Raw genomic sequence first — 15,835 nt, 5'->3', positions numbered from 1 at the left:
AGCCGTGCCTGCCTGCCCTGTGTCTCATCCATGCCTGCCTGCCCTGTGTCTCAGCCATGCCTGCCCTGTGTCTCAGCAGTGCCTGTCGTGCATACCTGCCTGACTGTCAGTCGCACCTGTCCAAGTGTCTTGTCCCCGAGTGGGATAAGCAGCCACAGCCAGACACCACCCTTGAGTGGCACTTGGCAGCTACCTGCCGCACAAGCCTGACCTCAACATCAGAGGCTGCAGCGAAGACCGAGGTAGCTGTCGTAGTCACGGCCCTTCCGGGGTAGTCTGGTTTGTGGCACAGTGGGGCCACAACCCCCCGGCTCGCGCCAACCTGCCAAGGCACGAGCGTGAAACCACCTACCCCACGTACACCTTGAACACCAAGCCTAATTCCCCTTACATCACGACCTCGCTTTTTCACAGGCATGTTGCTCAGGTAGTGTGGTAGGAGCACAGTATTTGCAACAAAAAATTAGATTTTAAACTTTTCACCACCTCTGCAAACAGATGAATTTCCAAGGTGAAATATGGCGTGCTCTATCGCGTTAGTCAAAGAAGAAAGAATTGTTTGAGTTTGGATGAGGCCTGCATGACAAAGAAGATATGTTACAAACAATTTGAAAGTCAGGTCCCCTACTGTATGACAATAGGAACAGAAGAATTTTTTGTGGCCTCTGGATCAGGCTTCTATAACACATTAGATGCTACAAACTATTCTAGATTCAGGTCCCCTACAGCATGATGTTTGGCAACAGAAAATATTTTTTGGTTATGTGTGTGAGATCCGCAGACAACTTAATTTCAACCCAACAAAATGACAAAGTGTGATATGGTGTGCTGTCTAACTTTTTGCAACTGAAAAATTATAATTTTTTTTATGTGCCTAAGGCTAGTTTCACACTTGCTTCTTTTTGCAGCGCGTTTTTCCCGCAAAAAAACGCATTAAAAAAACGCATACAAATGCATACAAACGCTGCGTTTTTTTCAAGCATTTTTATGCGCATGCAGGAAAAAAACGCAGCGTTTTTGTGCATTTGTATGCGTTTTTTGTGCGTTTGCGTTTTTTACAGATTTTGGAAAAACCCCACAAAAAAGAAAAAACAACCAATCAACAACACACAAGACCAATGGGACTGCATTGTGGGTGTGGTATGTTAATATATAGACCCTGTCTACAGTATTCTTCACATTTGCTTGATTCTTCTCGTGACCATGGATCTGCGCTGGAAGAGTTTTCACTTCAACTTGGATTTGGACATCGCGATGGCTCAGGCGTATGCAGTTGCTTGCCATGAACAAAGGAAGAGAGAGAGGCAGCGAAGACGGCGGCGTATGTGGATACATCCGATTGTTGAACTCCGGGATAGCCGTGGGGCATACCACACCCTCTACAGCGAGCTCCAGTCAAACCCGGAGAAATTTACAGATTATATCCGGATGTCCCACGAAAGTTTCATGGATTTGCTTGCTCGTGTCCAACAATCCATCCGGAGACAGGACACACAGCTCCGTCGTGCGATTCCTCCTGAGGAACGGCTACTGGTGACATTACGGTATGTTTTAAAAACCAAGGGGTGCGGTCTGATGTTTTTTTTTTAAATTTAGTATTCAAAACCTTGGGTAATTAGTTTTCGTGAATGTACTAATATTTTATTTTATAGTTTTTTAAAATAATATACATAAATATTAATTTTACTTCTTTGTCTGTTCACAGATTCCTTGCGACTGGAGAAACCCTATCTTCACTACACTTCCAGTACCGTATTGGAATCTCTACCTTGTCTGGAATTGTTGCTGACACCTGCCGGGCTCTCTGGAATGTAATGTTCTTTGTCCAGAATTTATGCCCCTGCCCACCGCTGAAAAGTGGATGGAAATTGCTGACAAATTCTGGACAGTATGCAATTTTCCCAACTGTTTGGGAGCTGTTGATGGTAAACACATACGGATCATCAAACCCCAAAGAACGGGATCTGAGTACTATAATTACAAAAAGTACTTTTCAATAGTACTCATGGCGATTGCGGATGCCGGATGTATGTTTGTAGCAGTGGACATTGGAGCATTTGGCCGTGGTAATGACTCACAGGCTTTTAAAAACTCAGACATGGGCCGGAGGTTGTATGGCAACCAATTTAATTTCCCTATGCCACGGCCTCTTCCTCACACCGAAGCTCCGCCACTGCCCTTTGTAATGGTTGGCGATGAGGCTTTTCAAATGTGCGGAAACTTACTTAAACCCTACTCCAGCCGGGACTTGGACCACACCAAAAAAATATTTAATTACAGGCTGACCAGGGCCAGAAGAACTGTCGAGTGTGCTTTTGGGATTCTTGTCTCCAGATGGCGAATTCTGGGCACGGCCATTAATCTTAAACTTGAAACAGTCGATGAGGTGGTGAAGGCCTGTGTGGTTCTACATAACTTTGTGATGGCTAAAGAGCACCCGACCTTTGAACTGGACGATGATGCTCCTAACCCATTGCCTGAATTCACTCAGCACACTCTCAGGTCATCCGTTGAAGTTGGCCAAATGAGGGACCAATTTGCGGCCTACTTTATTTCTGATGTAGGACGGGTGCACTGGCAAGATGAAATGGTGTAATGTTTTTGTTTGTTTATGGTAATAAAAAACCTTATTTGATACCATTACTGAGTGCACTATATTTTTTAAACTCCAATTAAATAAAAAACTTCCCATGTATAACTGAATTTTTTGATGTTCACACACCTGGGCAGGTAAATACACATACGAGTTAAAATGCAGCATTGCTAGTCTGCGTGAAATATATTGGAACGAGCAAAGCAGCAGGCCATGAATCAGGAAACCAAATTTTTTCAAGAGAAAATTGTGCAACTAGTTGAAAAAAAAGTATGTGATTTTCTCAAAACACAACCCTCAAAACCCAACCCCAATGAAAGTCAATGGTGAATACAAGTCAGCATTGAGTGGATGAATGTAATCTGCTCCATTCCAACTTACAAGTTATTACACTAGGCCTTGGAATAACTATACTAGGCCGTGGTATTTCAAATATGAGTATAGTAGGCCTTGGGCCTACTAGTATAGTCATATGTGAAATACCACGGCCTAGTATAGTCATACCAAGGCCTACTCGATTTTTACCAACTAGGATCTTGTTTCACGAAAAACAAACTGTTGAAACTTGACAAGTTTCAACAGTTTGTTTTTCATGAAACCAGATTCTAGTTGGTAAAACTAGAGTTATTACACTAGGCCTTGGAATGACTACACTAGGCCGTGGTATTTCAAATATGAGTATAGTAGGCCATGGGGCTAGTAGTATAGTAATATGTGAAATACCACGGCCTAGTATAGTCATACCAAGGCCTACTGTAATAACTCGATTTTTAACAACTAGCATCTTGTTTCACAAAAAACAAACTGGTGAAACTAGAAAGAAACTTATTTTTTAGACAAGTTTCAACAGTTTGTTTTTCATGAAACCAGATTCTAGTTGGTAAAACTAGAGTTATTACACTAGGCCTTGGAATGACTACACTAGGCCGTGGTATTTCAAATATGAGTATAGTAGGCCTTGGGGCTAGTAGTATAGTAATATGTGAAATACCACGGCCTAGTATAGTCATACCAAGGCCTACTGTAATAACTCGATTTTTAACAACTAGCATCTTGTTTCACAAAAAACAAACTGGTGAAACTAGAAAGAAACTTATTTTTTAGACAAGTTTCAACAGTTTGTTTTTCATGAAACCAGATTCTAGTTGGTAAAACTAGAGTTATTACACTAGGCCTTGGAATGACTACACTAGGCCGTGGTATTTCAAATATGATTATAGTAGGCCTTGGGGCTAGTAGTATAGTAATATGTGAAATACCACGGCCTAGTATAGTCATACCAAGGCCTACTGTAATAACTCGATTTTTAACAACTAGCATCTTGTTTCACAAAAAACAAACTGGTGAAACTAGAAAGAAACTTATTTTTTAGACAAGTTTCAACAGTTTGTTTTTCATGAAACCAGATTCTAGTTGGTAAAACTAGAGTTATTACACTAGGCCTTGGAATGACTACACTAGGCCGTGGTATTTCAAATATGAGTATAGTAGGCCTTGGGGCTAGTAGTATAGTAATATGTGAAATACCACGGCCTAGTATAGTCATACCAAGGCCTACTGTAATAACTCGATTTTTAACAACTAGCATCTTGTTTCACAAAAAACAAACTGGTGAAACTAGAAAGAAACTTATTTTTTAGACAAGTTTCAACAGTTTGTTTTTCATGAAACCAGATTCTAGTTGGTAAAACTAGAGTTATTACACTAGGCCTTGGAATGACTACACTAGGCCGTGGTATTTCAAATATGAGTATAGTAGGCCTTGGGGCTAGTAGTATAGTAATATGTGAAATACCACGGCCTAGTATAGTCATACCAAGGCCTACTGTAATAACTCGATTTTTAACAACTAGCATCTTGTTTCACAAAAAACAAACTGGTGAAACTAGAAAGAAACTTATTTTTTAGACAAGTTTCAACAGTTTGTTTTTCATGAAACCAGATCCAAGTTGGTAAAACTAGAGTTATTACACTAGGCCTTGGTATGACTATACTAGGCCGTGGTATTTCACATATGACTATACTAGGCCTTGGGTTGGTTTTTAACATGTATTTACCCATCAGTGTGTGTGAGCGGCGCAAACAACATTAATGAAACTTTTTAATGGTGAACCACAAATGTAAATTTATTTTTAATCAAAAAAAGTAAACCAAAAAATTATTTTTTACGGCGTTTGGGGGCAGATGGTTTCAATTTGGGGGTGTGCAGGGAATATGCAACACTTGCAGTTGAACACGGTGTTTGAGGGGAAGGGGCAACAAAACTTGTGAGGGAAGGTAGTCCAGTTAAGGGAATTAAACTAGGAACACTTGGAGGAGAGGAAATCTGTTCAGGTACATTAGTTGTAATGGCATGTCGCCGTAGGCTTGTGTTCCTGGACCGACTTTGGCCCAATGCCCGCCTTGATAGATTTCGCCTTGAACTAGGGGCAAATATTGAGTGTAGGTCCCCCGTCTGCTGGTGTGGCTGCTGCTGCTGCTGAGGTGGCTGCTGCTGCTGCTGTGGTGGCTGCTGCTGCTGCTGAGGTGGTTGCTGCTGCTGCTGAGGTGGCTGCTGCTGAGGTGGCTGCTGCTGCTGAGGTGGCTGCTGCTGCTGCTCTTCGTTGGCAGTGCTCGTCCTTGCAGGAGGACTGGTGGCGGCAGTGATGGTCCAGGTTTGCAGAGTGGTGGTGGCAGGGCTACTACATGTTGTTGTAGCGGCAGGGCTGTTCCATGTTTGCCTAGTGGTGGCTGAGCTCCACGCATGCATGGGAGTGGCGGTGGTGCTCCAGACAGGAGCAGCGCTTGCCATGGTGGTGTTGGTGAAGTGACCAGCTGCACTCAGACTTGTGGTGGTGTAACGGTGGGTGTCCTGGCTTTGAATAGAGGTGTCCGTGCAGTGGTATGCAGCACAAGTCGGTAGTGAGGTGAAGCGAGTCAATGGTGGCACAGGTGGAAATGACACCACTGACTGCTGACGTACCGATTATGCTGCATAGCCTGCAAGAAAGCATTGTTGCAGGCCTGCAGCACATTCAGCTGTTGCTCAGGACTAAGGTGTTCCGCCATGCCCTTTTCAATCTTACTAAAAAAATGGTGTGCTGGTCTGTTGAGGTCGGCCTCCAGACGGTCAAGGCGCTGTTCTACAGAATTGAAGCGGTGTTCAAAGTGGTTAAAACCACGTTCCATGAGTGCAAAACCGCTTTCAACTCTGTCGGACAGTGACTTGAGGCTGGAATTAAAGGCCTCGCTCAAATGCATAAACTCGGGCAAGACATTCCTGTCCAAGGCCCTCTGCCGCTGGCGGGTAGTGCCCGCATAACCAGTGGCAGAGACCTGGGACAGGGGAACACCTGATGGCCCAGCTTCCTGGTCACCAGCTGTGTGTGTGGCTGACCTGCAAGGTGCTTCCTGGCTGTCGGATGGCTGGGACGGGTCAGAGGACGTCCGAGGAAGGACCGCTCCAGGGCCAGGTTGCAGGGTGCTGCTCCAGGTGCTGTGGAATAAAGGAAAATCATTACTACCATGCCTTTACAAGAAGCATCAGCTGTGGATTAGAAAAACACAGATTAATAAAAATAAAAACCCAAAATTTATAATACTTACGATCTCGTGGCAAGGACCGGTCTTAGGAACTGCAACGCGTGATAGTGACGGTATCTAGTTCTGGTCCTTGACGCAGATCCACTGCGAACCTGGCCCTCAGCACGAACATCACTGTTGAAGCGGTCCTTGATCGAACGCCAACGTGTTCGGACTTTGTCCACTGTTGTTAAAAAAAAAACAGTGCCGTCAAGGACAACAGTCACTGCGGCACAATATAGCAATACAATACTCAAAGCAGTCACTGTAGACCCCGATGACACTGTTGGGTTTCCTGCTAGAATACACCTAGCACGAAACCCAACAGTGCCGTCAAGGACAACAGTCACTGCGGCACAATGTAGCAATACAATACTCAAAGCAGTCACTGTAGACCCCGATGACACTGTTGGGTTTCCTGCTAGAATACACCTAGCACGAAACCCAACAGTGCCGTCAAGGACAACAGTCACTGCGGCACAATGTAGCAATACAATACTCAAAGCAGTCACTGTAGACCCCGATGACACTGTTGGGTTTCCTGCTAGAATACACCTAGCACGAAACCCAACAGTGCCGTCAAGGACAACAGTCACTGCGGCACAATGTAGCAATACAATACTCAAAGCAGTCACTGTAGACCCCGATGACACTGTTGGGTTTCCTGCTAGAATACACCTAGCACGAAACCCAACAGTGCCGTCAAGGACAACAGTCACTGTGGCACAATGTAGCAATACAATACTCAAAGCAGTCACTGTAGACCCCGATGACACTGTTGGGTTTCCTGCTAGAATACACCTAGCACGAAACCCAACAGTGCCGTCAAGGACAACAGTCACTGCGGCACAATGTAGCAATACAATACTCAAAGCAGTCACTGTAGACCCCGATGACACTGTTGGGTTTCCTGCTAGAATACACCTAGCACGAAACCCAACAGTGCCGTCAAGGACAACAGTCACTGCGGCACAATGTAGCAATACAATACTCAAAGCAGTCACTGTAGACCCCAATGACACTGTTGGGTTTCCTGCTAGAATACACCTAGCACGAAACCCAACAGTGCCGTCAAGGACAACAGTCACTGCAGCACAATGTAGCAATACAATACTCAAAGCAGTCACTGTAGACCCCAATGACACTGTTGGGTTTCCTGCTAGAATATGCCTAGCACGAAACCCAACAGTGCCGTCAAGGACAACAGTCACTGCGGCACAATACAGAGCAGGGAAATACTCACTAAACGCCTTTTTAGAGGATGCTGTGGCGCTGTCCCAGCCATCCATCAACGCTGCGGCCACCTCATTCCATAGCCGCCGGGTCACCACAATGTCCTTGTGCAGCCGGTCACGGCTGTCCCACAACGGCGAACGCTCCTGGACCAGGTTGATGAGCTGCTCATTATCCAGGTAGACGTCTTCATCCCGTTGTGGAACCTAGACAAAACACATTCATTAGAATAATCAAATTTAAATTGAATAAAAAGTTACAAAAAAAGAAACATAAAAAAGAGTAAAAATAGAAGATAAAAAATAAAGAACATTACAAATCATTTGATACATACATTCCGTATCACCACCGGGACTTGGCTTCGCTGCTCCTGCTCTTCGCCCTCACTAGTCCCGTCCGCAGAAGATGATGATGATGACGATGTCTTAAAAAAGTAGAAAAAAACGTAAGAGATTTGGAGAAGCAGCAGATATACTTACCAGATGCACGAAAATAATCACCTCACGGTCTGCTTGCGCCAATTCCTGCCGCGATGGGGAATACTCGGATTCTGAAGACATACTGCATGTAAAAATAATAAAAATCATTAGTACATACATAATTTAAAAGGACAGGCATATAATGTAATATACTCACATTCTTCGCTGACCAGATGGGTTCCTTGTTGACTGTCTGCTCTCCAATCTGTCAGTGTAGTAGTGGCAGAGTTTTGGCAGGCACCTCCTTTATATAGACTTTTTTTTTTTGACTTTAGAAGATTATAACTAGTACAACAAGTGGACACTACCAAAAAAACGCAGCGCTAAAAAAACGCTTACATGCGCATGCCAGTGCGCACGTATGCGCATCCATAGGCTATAATGGCCATTTTTAGCGCAAAACGTGCGCATACGTGCGCATGCGCTTTTTTGCAGGGCCAAAAAATGCAACATGCTGCGTCTGGAAAATACAAACGCACACCCCAAAAAAACGCAGCGCATGAAAATCGCATACATGCGCATGCCAGCGCGCAGGTATGCGCACCCATGTTAAATATAGGGGAAAAAACGCATGCGCACGTATGCGTTTTTTTACAGCGCAAAAAAACGCAAATGTGAAACCAGCCTTAGGTTTGTAGACAGTTTTAAATCACCACAGCACTAAATGACAAGGTGGGATAAAGCAGGCTGTTTCACATTTGGCTAGTGAAAAAAATATTTATAACTCTATACTCATGCACGGAGTACAATAGAAGGAATGCACAACACACTTGTAGGACATGTGCCCTGCTGGCTCTGTCTGTGGACCTCAGTAAAGGACAAAAAAAAACAGTTCTGGAAGGTAAATTTAACACTGGACACTAGCTAGCTACACTATATGACTGATGTATAACCGCCTAGCTAACTAGCTAAAATCTTGCTGCCAACTGTGCCAGCGTAAAGAGCAGCCTCTCTGTGCTGTTACAGTGTCAAAATGGTACTAAAATAAGATGTCCGCTCTTTATATGGAGAGGGATCTCAGCAGCCAATGACAGAAGCCGTAGTGTCAGGACATTGTGGATACTTCCTGTGCCCTGATTGGCTAGCCGCAATGGGCATACATAAAGTAAGGGGAAAAAAGTTTACAAGAACGCGGCAACTCTGAGCTCTGCAAACTCCCTCCCCTCATGAAACACATGCAAAATGCTCATGATACACCACCATTATTGTTGCAAAAGTTCTGAAAATATTTTTGTGACAACGCAAATATTTTCCCGCACTTATTACCGAATGTCACCCATTTTTACCGATTTTATAATATTTTGCTCATGTTTCCGAACACAAATTCGAATGTGCCGTATCCGTGCCAAATTTATGTTTGAGGATAATTTTCCGAACATATTTGCTCATCACTAGTAAGGACTACTCCTGAACCAGCTATTGTACTTCGGCCTTTTAAAAAGCACACTAACACATATTTTACCTGGGTATTTTTTTAGGTACATGTCTATCCCAATCCTGTTACTATAGTGTTATGTGTTGACTTGAAGACACTTTGCCGGAGTCCTTTACAATCTACCTGATGCTTTGTATTACTATTAATTCTGGGTGAAAAGTTTTTAAAAAATGTTGTTGTATAATGTGGTAATAAAAACTTTCGGACTTAAGGTACTGTCACACTTAGCGATGTACCAGCGATCCCGACCAGCGATATGACGCGGTCAGGATCGCTGGTACATCGCTAAGTGGTCGCTAGTGAGCTGCCACATAGGCAGATCTCACTAGCGACATCGCTGGGGACGGGGATCGCTACTTACCTGTCACACCAGGCGATCCTGCGTCCTCCCGCCCGGCTCCACGCGTCGCTCGTCCTCACAGCAGGAAGCGCCGCAGGAAGCTGACGACGAGAAACAGTCCTGAACGTTCTCGCGCGATCAGCGATAAGCAGCGGGGGAGCCGGTCGCTGGTAAGTATCAGACACAGAGATATCGCTAGCAATATCGCTATAACGTCACTAGTTATAGCGATATTGCTAGCGATATCTCTTAGTGTGACATGCCCTTTACTATAGACAGACGTTTTGACTCCATCTCCTTCAATTTTTATGGAGGATGGGACAGTACCTTCTGAAAGCCAAATACAGATCTCAGGGGAAGACCAGAAATGAGATCATGGCAGCCAAGTAGCAAAAAAAGGTTGATTGTTGTAATCGGATTTTATCTCCTCCATGCATATTACTGCATCAAGAGCTTTGACACACATTCATTTAAAAGGTGGTGGACACAGATTTCCTGAAGCTATATATGAATTGCTTTTGTAGTTATGATAAGAGATCTAATAAGTCATTATTTATGTATGAGTCGGATCTTGTAAATATGAATACGAAACCTAGCACCGGTGAAAACGCCACCCCATATACTGTAGGTGAGAAGTGTTGGCACTCACTCTACATGTGAAGCATTGTGACGTTAGCTGATGAGCATCTCCAGGACAGTGAGGATTAATTAGCGTACATTTTATGTAATTTGTCGAGGGTTGAGTACCATAAAGTCAACAAGAGAGTGAGAATTTATGATCAGTAAATGGGTTTTGTACCAAATATCTGGGGGATGAGCTCAACCCAATTCATTATCCCACAACTGAATGAAATGGGGAGGGGAACCCTCTGGCTGTTCAGCAATCAACAAGCTGTAGACCAATCCTTACCTTGTTTAAAGGGATCCTCTTTAAAGTAAGGCTAGGTTCAGATTTTCCGATGTCAGAGCTGCGGAGGGCTGCATAGTTCCTCCACGAAGCTCGCCCACTGCCGCACCTCCTCTGTTCATCTCCGCCTACGTCTACATGCATATGTTTTAATTTTTTACTTTTCATACTACTATCTTAAAAAAACAAAATTTGTAAAGTTGCAATTTTCAAACTGGTCAAGTCCCTTTTTGACTCATGCTTCCAATTCTATTAATATGTGTTTTCTGCAGTTTCCTTCAGAGGCAGGAATATAATAGCAGGTAACGCCTCTAAGCACAGCTCATACCACAGGATCCACTAATCACAATAGTCTATGCTGCAGCTCACCTCCACCATTACAATGTCTGATAACAATTCTGCACAGCTAATAACAAGATCAACCATTCACAATCCTCTGTCTGCCTTCACAATGAAGTTTTCAGATGCTCATTAGATGCTTCAATTACTGCTAATGTACATGTACATTTCCTGAGACAATATTCAAATTTTTAATTTTAATAACATTTGTGGTGAAAAAAGGTTCATTGCCAAAAAATAATCATTTAAAACAAAATTCTGATGTAATAAATTGGTCATTTTCTGATTACATATTCCCTGTAAAATAAACTGGTTATAGGATGTTTTGCTGCTAAGACCAGTAATCAGGTGTAAGCGATGGGAGAAATCTATGGGCTCTTGGTGGCTGGATATGAAAGGTCCTCCTAAATTTAGAAGACCCATTTGTAAATATTATTCACTCGGGCTAACTGATGAGTGTCTTGAATCCTGAACCCTAATTTCCAATGCACAATATAACATGTTTAGCAAAGTTTTTTTCCCAATTTTAGTACACCACTTAAAGTTTTCCAGTTGAAGGAGTTGACCATCTTAGTCTTGAAAGGAGTTCACCAGGAGCTAGGCTCTTTTTCAAAGCCCTTTTCACATCGTTATTCTTTAGACTGTAGATCACTGGATTTAGTAGAGGAACGGCAGCCGTGTTAAACAGAGCAAACATTTTTTTGGACTCCAAAGTGCTACTTAGGTTTGGGGTCAGATATTGTCCGAAAAGTGTCGTGTAAAGCAATATGACCACCGTTAGGTGTGAGGAACACGTGTAGAAAGCCTTCAATCTTCCAGAGCTGGTACGTATCCTTAGTATGGCATGTATGATAAATATGTAAGACACAAACGTTAGGAGAAATGGTGTCAGGATAATGGGAAACAGTCCTTCTATGAAGAAGAGCATTTCAATAAATGTAGTGTCCTCACACGAAATTCTTATCACAGGGATTATATCACAGAAGAAGTGATTGATCTCAATGGAGAAATAGCAAGAAAAACTATAAACCATCCAAGCAGGAGGAAGAACTTGCAAAAATCCCAAAATCCAGCAGACAGCAGCTAAAATTCCACACGTCCTAGAGTACATTATCAAGTGATATTGTAAAGGTTTACAGATGGCTATATAGCGGTCATAACTCATGGCTGTCAAGACTGCTAGCTCAAGACCTTGTAAGGACCCAAACATGTACATCTGAGCCATGCAAGCAAAAAAAAAAACCCTTTTATCCCCAGTGATGAAATTTGTAAGGATCTTATGCAAGGAAACCGTGGAACAACCAGCATCTACTATGGACAAGTTTCCGAGGAAGAAGTACATGGGAGTGTGGAGATGAGGGTCTCTGCATGCAATGAGAATAGTCACGTTCCCAGATATAGTGATGAGATAAATCAGGAGAACCAGTAGGAAGATTGGGAGATGCAAATTTGGATCATCCGATATGCCCTTAATGATGAAATATATGACTGATGTCTGGTTTGTTTGCATTTTGGCCAAGCTCAAGTCAAGTATCTGAAGAATCAATATTTCATGTTTTTCTTCTTGGATACTGCCGTTAGATCATGGCATTAAAATACACTCTGCTGATAATATTACCAAAGTATGTTTCATTTTCATTGTATTCATCTTGTGCCATGTAATTATATTATGGTAAGCGTCCATTTTTGCTAAAGTTACCGATAACTTAGTAATTGGCAGTAACCAGCAAGATATGGTACCATTCAGCAAGGACGAAGCCCCATCCTCTGCTTACATCCGTCCAATCTGCTTTTTTCCTTACAGTTGTCTATAGAGATATTTGGACTTCTGCGGTGCCCCCTGTAGCCTTCTCACTTCTGCAGTCGCTGATCATATAACCTAGATGATTATAAGTATCTGCCTGCACTTATAGCCTTTATTTTGTAATAATTAATCCTTGGAGTTTACTCATAATTAACCTTATACTAAGTCCTTAATGGTCAATTATGAAACATTTACATTAATTTTAGATATTTTTTCGTCTGCCATGATAAATATTCAGGCATCTGTTCTCTTGGGTCTGTGACATTGCAGCAAAGAAAACCATCTGTAAATTACAACTGAAGTTGTAAAAAAATTATATAAATTTTCTAATTTTGAATAGGTCAAATATTCTGTGCTGATCAATTTATATTCTTGGAGGGTTCGGAGGTCTGGTTTTCTGATAACAAACCCTAAATTCTAAAGAGTTAATGGCATACTGACTGCTGGCAGCCTCTAATTGTGAAAAACTGATGCGATGGATTCATTTTTTTCGATGGATCCGACTAGCGGATCCGACAAGCGGATCCGGTGAAAAAAAGGATCTATTGCATCAGTTTTTTCATCCGTTTCTTCCGTTTTCAACGGATCCAATTTTTAAAAACGCTCAATGGAAGGCTCCCAAACGTTATTGGCTACTGAAAACATATATATACAGTGTTTCTACATCCCATCTTTGACAAGTTGTAGAGTAAGTGGCGAAAATGGAAGGTGTGATTGCAAACATTGTGAAGTTCTATGTGGATTTTACTTTTGAGGCGAATCGTTTGGAAGCGATCGTTCTACACCTACTGCCGCTTCTCAATTTCACCAACGGAGCGTTGGATGGTTACTCTTCGGTAAGCCATTTTTATTGTATCTCCTCTAGCCCCTTCATGACCCATGACGCCTGCGTAGGTGTCATGAAAAGTCGTGCCCAAAACACCCATGACGCCTACGTAGGTGTCATGCTATAAATCGCCCTCCTGTGGGTCAGGTGACCTGGGTCACTGAAAGGTCACCCGACCCGCACAAAGAGGACACTCTATAGTTAATCCCAGGGGGCGTGGCTTAGCCCCCACGTGCTTACAATCGCTCTGATTGGCTTTTAAAAGTGAAACAGCCAATCAGAGTGATTTGTAATATTTCACCAATGAAATTTGGTGAAATATTACAATCCAGCCATGGCCGATGCTGCAATAGCATCGGTCATGGCTGGACACCGACACCCGACCCCCCTGCCACCGATGGATGGTGGCGATCGGTCGCCGCCGTCATCATCTGTACCCCCTCCCCTTCCTTTCGCTCCCCCCACCTTCCGATTCCCCCCGGTACCTCCAATGTCCTGCTGTGGCTCCCAGTGTCCAAGATGGCAGCGCCCATGAATTTGCCAGCTGCCCATTCATTTTTTCATTTTGATCACTGTGATAAACTCTCACAGTGATCAAAATTTAAAAAAAAAAAGTAAATACACCCCCCGTTTATCACCCCCATAGCCAGGCACAAACAATAAAATAAAAAAAATATATATTTTTTCCATTTAGGGTTAGAATTAGGGCTAGGGTTGGAATTAGGGTTAGGGTTAGAAATAGGGTTAGAAATAGGGTTAGGGTTAGAATTAGGGATAGGGCTGGAATTAAGGTTAGGGTTAGAAATAGGGTTAGGGTTGGAATTAGGGTTAGTGTTGGAATTAGGGTTAGAATTAGGGTTAGGGTTGGAATTAGGGTTAGGGCTGGAATTAGGGTTAAGATTAGGGTTAGGGGTGGGTTGGGATTAGGGTTAGGCTTGTGGTTAGGGTTAGAGTTGAGATTAGGTTTAGGGGTGTGTTGGGGCTAGGATTGTAGTTAGGGTTATGATTAGGGTTTGGTTAGGGTTAGTGGTGTGTTGGGGTTAGAGTTGGAATTGAGGGGTTTCGACTGTTTAGGCACATCACGGGGTCTCCGAACGCGACATGGCACCATGATTTATTCCAGCCAATTTTGCATTCAAAAAGTCAAACAGTGCTCCCTCCATTCCGAGCACTGACGTGTGCCCAAACAGTGGTTTACCCCCACATATGGGGTATCAGCGTACTCAGGAAAAATTGGGGGGGTCTAATTTCTCCTGTTACCCTTGGGAAAATAAAATATTGGGGGCTAAAAAAATGATTTTTGTGAAAAAAAAGCGGCTCTGCATTATAAACTTCTGTGAAGCACTTGGGGGTTCAAAGTGCTCACCACATCTAGATAAGTTCCTTGGGGGGTCTAGTTTCCAAAATGGGGTCACTTGTGGGGGGTTTCCACTGTTTAGGCACATCAGAGGCTCTGCAAACGTAACATGATGCCCGCAGACCATTCCATCAAGTCGGTATTTCAAAGCGTCACTACTTCCCTTCCGAGCCCCGACGTATGCCCAAACAGTGGTCTCCCCCCTCATATGGGGTACCAGCGTACTCAGGATAAACTGGACAGCAACTTTTGGGGTTGAATTTATCCTGTTACCCTTGTGAAAATAAAAAATAGCGATCTAAAAAATCATTTTTGAGGAAAAAAAATGATTTTTTATTTTCATGGCTCTGCGTTTATAAACTTCTGTGACGCACTTGGGGGTTCAAAGTGCTCAATACACATCCAGATAAGCTCCTTGGGGTGTCTAGTTTCCAAAATGGGGTCACTTGTGGGGGAGATCCAATGTTTAGGTACACAGGGGCTCTCCAAACACGACATGGTGTCCGCTAACGATTGGAGCTAATTTTCCATTCAAAAAGTCAAATGGTGCTCCTTCCCTTCCGGGCCCTGCCGTGCGCCCAAACAGTGGTTTATGACCACATATGAGGTATCGGTGTACTTAGGAGAAATTGACCAACAAATTTTAGGATCCAATTTATCCTGTTGCCCATGTGAAAATGAAAAAACTGAGGCTAAAAGAAAATTTTTGTGAAAAAAGTCCTTTTTTTTACGGATCAATTTGTGAAGTACCTGGGGGTTCAAAGTGCTCACTATGCATCTAGATAAGTTTGTTGGAGGGTCTAGTTTCCAAAATGGGGTCACTTGTGGGGGAGCTCCAACGGTTAGGCACACAGGGACTCTCCAAACTCGACAAGGCAACCGCTAAATATTCCAGCATATTTTCCATTCAAAAAGTCAAATGGTGCTCCTTCCATTCTGAGTTCTGCCATGCGCCCAAACA

At 43.1% G+C, this 15,835-nt stretch overlaps 1 protein-coding gene across 1 annotated transcript; it reads right to left on the bottom strand.

Annotated features, from left to right (window-relative positions):
- Positions 1-2,011: 2,011 nt before the first annotated feature.
- Positions 2,012-12,397, bottom strand: LOC141051662 (olfactory receptor 8D1-like). Its single transcript, XM_073548668.1, has 2 exons — positions 11,496-12,397; positions 2,012-2,480 (listed from the first exon to the last, which is right to left on the bottom strand). Exons 1-2 carry the CDS (start codon positions 12,395-12,397, stop codon positions 2,408-2,410), a joined length of 975 nt encoding a protein of 324 aa, XP_073404769.1. The 3' UTR covers positions 2,012-2,407.
- Between the last annotated feature and the right edge of the window lie 3,438 nt (positions 12,398-15,835).

Source organism: Dendrobates tinctorius, unplaced genomic scaffold (assembly GCF_039654945.1).
Source record: "Dendrobates tinctorius isolate UK_male_01 unplaced genomic scaffold, ASM3965494v1 ptg000158l, whole genome shotgun sequence".
NCBI classification, from domain to species: domain Eukaryota; kingdom Metazoa; phylum Chordata; class Amphibia; order Anura; family Dendrobatidae; genus Dendrobates; species Dendrobates tinctorius.
Note: the sequence above shows the minus strand (reverse complement) of the source record. Positions and strands in the feature narration are given on the sequence as shown.